Source organism: Dioscorea cayenensis, unplaced genomic scaffold (genome assembly GCF_009730915.1).
Source record: "Dioscorea cayenensis subsp. rotundata cultivar TDr96_F1 unplaced genomic scaffold, TDr96_F1_v2_PseudoChromosome.rev07_lg8_w22 25.fasta BLBR01000315.1, whole genome shotgun sequence".
Lineage (NCBI taxonomy): Eukaryota > Viridiplantae > Streptophyta > Magnoliopsida > Dioscoreales > Dioscoreaceae > Dioscorea > Dioscorea cayenensis.
This window is the reverse complement of record NW_024086706.1, coordinates 13,414-17,961: the sequence shown is the minus strand read 5'-3', so window position 1 is coordinate 17,961 and position 4,548 is coordinate 13,414. Positions and strand designations below refer to the sequence as shown.

The 4,548-nt window shown below is 40.3% G+C and overlaps 1 protein-coding gene across 1 annotated transcript; it reads right to left on the bottom strand.

The window, feature by feature from the left end:
* Positions 1 to 620: 620 nt before the first annotated feature.
* On the bottom strand, positions 621 to 1,404 carry LOC120254039. Its single transcript, XM_039262192.1, has 2 exons — positions 1,204 to 1,404; positions 621 to 1,100 (listed from the first exon to the last, which is right to left on the bottom strand). The coding sequence occupies exons 1-2, from the start codon at positions 1,402 to 1,404 to the stop codon at positions 621 to 623; spliced, it is 681 nt and encodes a 226-aa protein (XP_039118126.1).
* Between the last annotated feature and the right edge of the window lie 3,144 nt (positions 1,405 to 4,548).

The following is a 4,548-nucleotide window of genomic DNA, read 5'->3' as shown; positions in this document are numbered from 1 at the left end:
GGTTTGAAAAATCTGGTCATCAAATCCATGAAAGTAGCAGGTTCATTAGTCAACCCGAAAGGCATTACTAGGAATTTGTAATGAACATAACGAGTTTGAAATGCGGATATTGGCACATCCTCTAGCTTGATCTTTAGTTGCTGGTATCCTGTTCTGAGGTCCATCTTCGAGAAAACTTGCGAACCTTGCAGTTGATCAAATAGGTCATCAATCCTTGGTAATGGATATCTGTTCTTTATGATCACTTTATTTAGTTTCCGGTAGTCGATGCATAATCTCAAGTTGCCATCTTTCTTTTTCACAAAAAGAACAGGAGCTCCACAAGGAGAAACACTCGGACGGATGAAACCTTTATCGAGAAGTTCTTCAAGCTGCTTCTTCAATTCAACTAGCTCAGCAGGGGCCATCCTATAAGCGGCCTTAGAGATGCAATTAGTGCCTGGGACTAGGTTAATAGAGAACTCTATCTCCCTATCCGGAGGCAACCCCGGAAGATCATCAGGAAAAACATCTAGAAATTCCCTCACTACTGGGATATCTTCAAGCACCTGACTTCCATTCTTGACTTCTACCATAGTGGCGAAAACTCCTGAGCACCAACTCAAAAGTAATTTCTTAGCTTACAGGGCAGAAATTACTCGAGCTGGTGATACGGAAGCACTCCCAAGAAACGAGAAATCTGTTTCTCCAGGGATTCTAAAGTCAACTCTTTTCCTATGGCAATCGACCACTACATGGGTGGAGGATAACCAGTCCATCCCCAAAATAACATCAAAGTCCTTCATGCTCATGACATAGAGATCGGCTAGCAACATATGATTATCAAATACCACAGGACAGTTTACACAAACTTTGCTGATTACTAAGGCATCACCAACAGGTGTAGCAACACTCAAATCATAATCCAACACAACAGTAGGCAAAGCATGCTTCTGAACAAATGCAGAAGAAATAAAGGAGTGCGTAGCTCCAGAATCGAACAAAACACATGCATAAGCAGAATATACTGGTAAGGTACCTGACACCACAGCATTAGAGGCATGAGCATCATCTTGAGTTAGAGCATAGACTCGTCCTGGAGTCTTAGGTCTGCCCGTCTTCTGATGGGTTGAGAAGATGGTTGTCCACTAACAGCTTTTCCTGCACGTTGTTCCGAAGGAGCCTGGGGTTTCTGTGGTGGTACAACCCTGGAACTCTACCCACTAAAAGTCTGTTGAGGCTTAGAAAGCATTTGCGAACACTGAGCAATGCGGTGACCCTAATTGCCACACCTATAACAAGCTCCGAAAGCCTGTCTGCAATCTGTAGTCCTATGAGCTCCACCACAAGTGGCACAACTTGGCTGGTTAGTACGGGGAGGAGGGATAGGGGCCAATTTGCGAGGTCGCTGCGCCGGTGGTCCATTGACTATTTGTGACTCATCTTGAACTTTATTGCCGGAGTTGATCCTGTCTCCAGCTCCAGTAGGTCGGGTACTTTGGTTGTCAAAATTCCTACCTCTCTTCTTCTGGAAGCTTTTCTTCTGTTCTTAAGTATCTTTCCAAAAAGAATCTAGGGACTTAGCGCGTTCCACCATTTCAGCATAAGTACTCAAATGCAGAGGTGCTAGTCCCCTACGAATGTGTGGATGTAACCCCTCCTCAAAATGATTCACCTGACTCTGATCATCTTTCAATAGCTTCGAAGCATACTTGGATAGTCGATCAAACTCCACTTTATATTCATCTACTGATATATTCCCCTGTGTCAACCAGATAAACTGTCATTCTAGTTGCCTCTGCTTGTCCCTGGTAAAGTACTTCCCAAAGAGTGCCTTCTGCAGTTCTTCACTTGATTCAAACTCTTTTCCTTGTTTGATCCTAATTTCTCCATTATACCAGTCGTGTGCAGGTCCTTGAATCATGTAGATGTTGAGCTTGAGCTTCTCTTCTGGAGTACATTTCATTACAACAAAAGCTTTCTCCATCTTTGCTACCCACTTATCTACCTCATCTGGATTGGTGGTTCCTTCAAATGGCGGGGGTCCTGTACTCCTAAATTCCATAACTGTCTTCTGTTTGGGTTCCTTAGGGGGAGGAGGAGGAGCGGTGTTGTTTGTTGAGATAACCGCTGCTCCCGCACCAACCCCACTACTTCACACAATAACTCCAGCATCATCCCTGGACTGTTAGCAAAATCCGTTTAGTTTCCACCTTGGACTTCCTGAGCAGTTGCTGGTTGACCAAGTAAATCATTCATGCTCATGTTAGCTGCTCTCTGAGGCATTCTGCAAAAACCCTAATCCAATTAGAAACTAGGGTGTAAAGACAACCAAGTTTTATTGAAAGCAGGTTTTAAAAAAATCAAGCAGAACCATTACACTAATACAACGAGGCTTAACCACAATCTAAACAGGTATCCCTGGGAAGATAATAAGAACACCACCAAAAGAGAACATGATAGTGAAAAAGCAGATGATCAAAGCAAACACTTAGGTACTACTAGTTTTAGAGAATAACAACAAGCATACAAGGAGAAGGGTTTAGCAATCAAACACCAAAGGTGAGACTAAGAAAGGGAAAAAGATGCACTAGCAGCTTCCACAACTCTCTTTGGCCGAACTCTCATCATGGACCACGGTGGAGTGAGCAGGAGAAGTAACTGGATCCTCCACCAAAATTCTTCTAACCAGTTTCGCAGCCCTTCGTTTTTCCTGCTCTTCCATATGTATAAAATACTCATGACCTTGTACTGTTCTTGGTGATAATACAGCTAGGTCAGTATTATCCCGGAGGGGATCTACAGGACCAAGGCGGCGGAGAATAGCCAAGGAATATTTATAAGCAATAGCTGTTTCTTCAGAAAGTCCATCCTTACGCATCCACCTCCCAATGTCCCACTGCATCATGCGAATATTAGTCTCTTTTTCATACATCTCTCTCATGGCCTTTGCAAATCAGTAAGCTGAAATTACCGATGTTCATGCTTATCACCATAGAAGATGATGGCATGAGAGGATGAACTACTGCTCCATTGGACAGTTCATAGCCTTCCAGCTTCTTTAATCCTTTTCTCTCCCCTTTCTTCTCTGTCCTGATAAGTTGCTCGACTGTTTCCTTGTTGTATCCCAAGGCTGGCTGCTCGCTGTCCTGCTTAAGTCCTGAAGGCATCTTCTTCCTAATAAAACATAAGAATCAATGCACAAGAATACAAGCAATATTACACTGAACATATCCTCTACCAAAATCTTCAATCATCCTAAGAATTTCACACTAAGGACTATATCTAGACTGCTAGGATCATTAGATAAGAGATTTATCTAAATTCACTCTGATACCACTAGATTTGTCATGCCTCGAACCTGGTGCGCTGACAAACGGCCGCAGACCCACAGGACGGGGCCTAGTGAACCTGCAAGGCCTCAAAACTTAAACACAGAGAAGGAGTAGAAAATAACTTGACAAAATACCAAATAAGAGTACAACATAAGGTTACAACCAAACTCAAATACAAGGCAAATAAAATACAACATAACCCACAAGGAGGTTCTTAAACAATAATACAACCGATACAAAGACATAGGCCATAAGACATAATTCCAAAGAAGACATCTAATAGAAGCCTTCTAAGATCCCTGGGTCTACAGCTCCCGATCTGAAAAGGATTTAAAATAATCCATGAGCTCACTAGCCCAGTAAGTAATCCAAAACAAACTGAAAACAAAAAGTTCAAATATTAAAAATTGTACAAAAAATCAATAGCACCAATAAATATTATCAAAACCAAAGAATGACACGTAGATAACAAAATCCAGAGTATGTCTCCAAATTCACTTTAAGTGCCAAAGGTCATTTGTTTATCCTCGGTGACAGTCCCAAGCCAAAATAACAAAAATTATTTATTTACCCTCGGTGACCCGAGACTGAATACCAGGTGGCCATTGATTATTTCACCGAACGGATACGGTGCAAAACTGCAGTCTCAATTTCCCAAAATTACTTGTCGACAAGGTCTTGGTTTTACCCCCCACTGACAGGGTTGCATATCACTCATATGGAGACCAAAATAGTCAGACACATTTCCAAGCCAAGAATACAGAATATTCACAAGTATTTTCCAAAAATTCAGGTAATATTATAAAGTAAATAAATAAATAAACAATAAATGATAAAAACAATTATATAGTTAAAATAATTGCTAAATACACAAAAAAGATTACCAACTTCCAAATCTTGCCAAACTCCCACATTAAGAGGCAATGAAAGGTAAATTCCCACTAAAATATCTCATAAAGAAAATGATAAAAATAATAATAAATAAATAAATATCCAAAATCGACCAACCCTCTAATTCTATTTGAATGACTAAGATTTTAATTCCAAATCATCATGTTGTATGATTGGATGGTAAAGAAAATATTATTATAAAAATTTGGTTGATAAGGGAAAATAAATAAGCATAAAGATTGGTAAGATAAAAATACTATGTTCCAACTAAGCCTAGGGGTTATTTATCTAAGATATAAGCAATAAAATGTGATGACATTCCCAACATAAATTTCAATGAATA

Excerpts from the sequence above, each read along its gene's own strand:
- LOC120254039 (XM_039262192.1), bottom strand. The coding sequence starts at position 1,404 with ATGGACCACCGGCGCAGCGACCTCGCAAATTGGCCCCTATCCCTCCTC. Across the intron at positions 1,101-1,203 it reads TAAGCCTCAACAGACTTTTA|AAGACGGGCAGACCTAAGAC; the intron begins GTGGGTAGAGTT and ends TCAACCCATCAG.